The sequence below is a fragment of the Nothoprocta perdicaria genome, unplaced genomic scaffold (assembly GCF_003342845.1).
Source record: "Nothoprocta perdicaria isolate Ctin4 unplaced genomic scaffold, notPer1 scaffold_1403, whole genome shotgun sequence".
NCBI classification, from domain to species: domain Eukaryota; kingdom Metazoa; phylum Chordata; class Aves; order Tinamiformes; family Tinamidae; genus Nothoprocta; species Nothoprocta perdicaria.
The window spans coordinates 1-1,271 of record NW_020454543.1 but is presented as its reverse complement, the minus strand read 5'-3'; the positions used below and the strand labels follow the sequence as shown (position 1 = coordinate 1,271).

At 59.2% G+C, this 1,271-nt stretch overlaps 1 gene segment (V, D, J or C); it reads right to left on the bottom strand.

Annotated features, from left to right (window-relative positions):
- Window positions 1-397: 397 nt before the first annotated feature.
- Window positions 398-1,266, bottom strand: LOC112943144 (the record flags this gene model as incomplete). The annotated part of the segment is given in 3 exon segments: window positions 398-542; window positions 877-916; window positions 984-1,266. Coding segments are annotated over 3 exon segments (468 nt in total), but the record flags the coding sequence as incomplete, so codon positions are not given.
- Between the last annotated feature and the right edge of the window lie 5 nt (window positions 1,267-1,271).

The window sequence follows — 1,271 nt, the reverse complement described above, 5'->3', positions numbered from 1 at the left end:
GTGGACGCCCATGGGGTGGGTTTGGGGTGGAAAACGTTAAATTACACCAAGTAGGTGCCCAGAAACCCCTTTGAACCATTAATTAATCCCTTTTAATCAATTTGATTTGTATTTTATCCTGTCTTGGAGCACCCTTATCTTGGAACCCATCACTAGGGCCTTGGTGGACACCCATGGGGTGGATTTGGGGTGGAAGAGGCTCCATTGCAGCAAGTGGGTGCCAATGACCCCTTGGAACCATTAATTAATCCCTTTTAATCAATTTGAATCACGTTTAATCCTGTCTTGGAGCACCCTCGTCTTGGAACCCATCACTAGGGCCTTGGTGGGCGCCCATGGGGTGGGTTTGGGGTCAAACCAAGGCCCTTTGGGTTGGACCCCCGCACTGCGGTCCTGCTCATCTTGGGGTACCCCGCTGCACCACCCAAGGCGCCAGCCCGTCCCCGTCCCGGGGGGTTTGCACCAAAATCGGGGTGTTTTCGGTGGGTTTGGCCACCAGGGAGCGATGGAGAGGCCCCAGGTGCTGCCACGTGCTGGTGGCCCTGGGAGGCAGGCCCAGTTTGGGGAGAATTGATGCGGTTTTGGCTTGCAGGGAGCATTTGGCGAAGGGGAAAGGCTTCCCTCACAAGGGAATGGAGACAACGGGGTCTGTCCACCTTCCTGGCAAGGTCTTGGCCTCCTGGAGAGGAGGACAAGGCCAGAACGGGAGGAAATGTCCCCAAAAAAGGTCCCCAAAGGGCACAAGGAGGAAGCCATGGAGCTCCAAAATGGACCTCAGCTCCAGCCGCAGGTCTTGAGGCCACCTCCAAGCCTGTGGAGACTCGGAAGGGACGTGGATGTGGCCAAGGGGGGATGGTTGAAGGGGGTTGGACTGACCTGGGAGGCCTCCAGGAGGGCCACGAGGGCAGAGCGATGGCTTGAGGAGGCGCTGGGCAATGACGTTGGCCAATGGGGTTCCCCATCACCAGCACCAGCATCATCACCCTTGGTGCAGTAGTAGGTGGCCGTGTCCTCCASCTTGAGGCTGCTCATCTGCAGGTAGAGGCTGCTCTGCCCGTTGTCCCTGCACACGGTGACATGGACCCGCACGGCGTCCGCGTATTCGGTGTAACTACCATCGCTGCGAATACTCGCGACCCATTCGGGCTGCTTCCCGGGCGGCTGTCGGAACCAGTTCATGGAGAAGCTGCTGAAGGTGAAGCCGGAGGCCTTGCAGGAGAGGCGGAGGCTCCCGCCGGGCGCCACGAGGCCGCCTCCGGCCTCCACCAGCT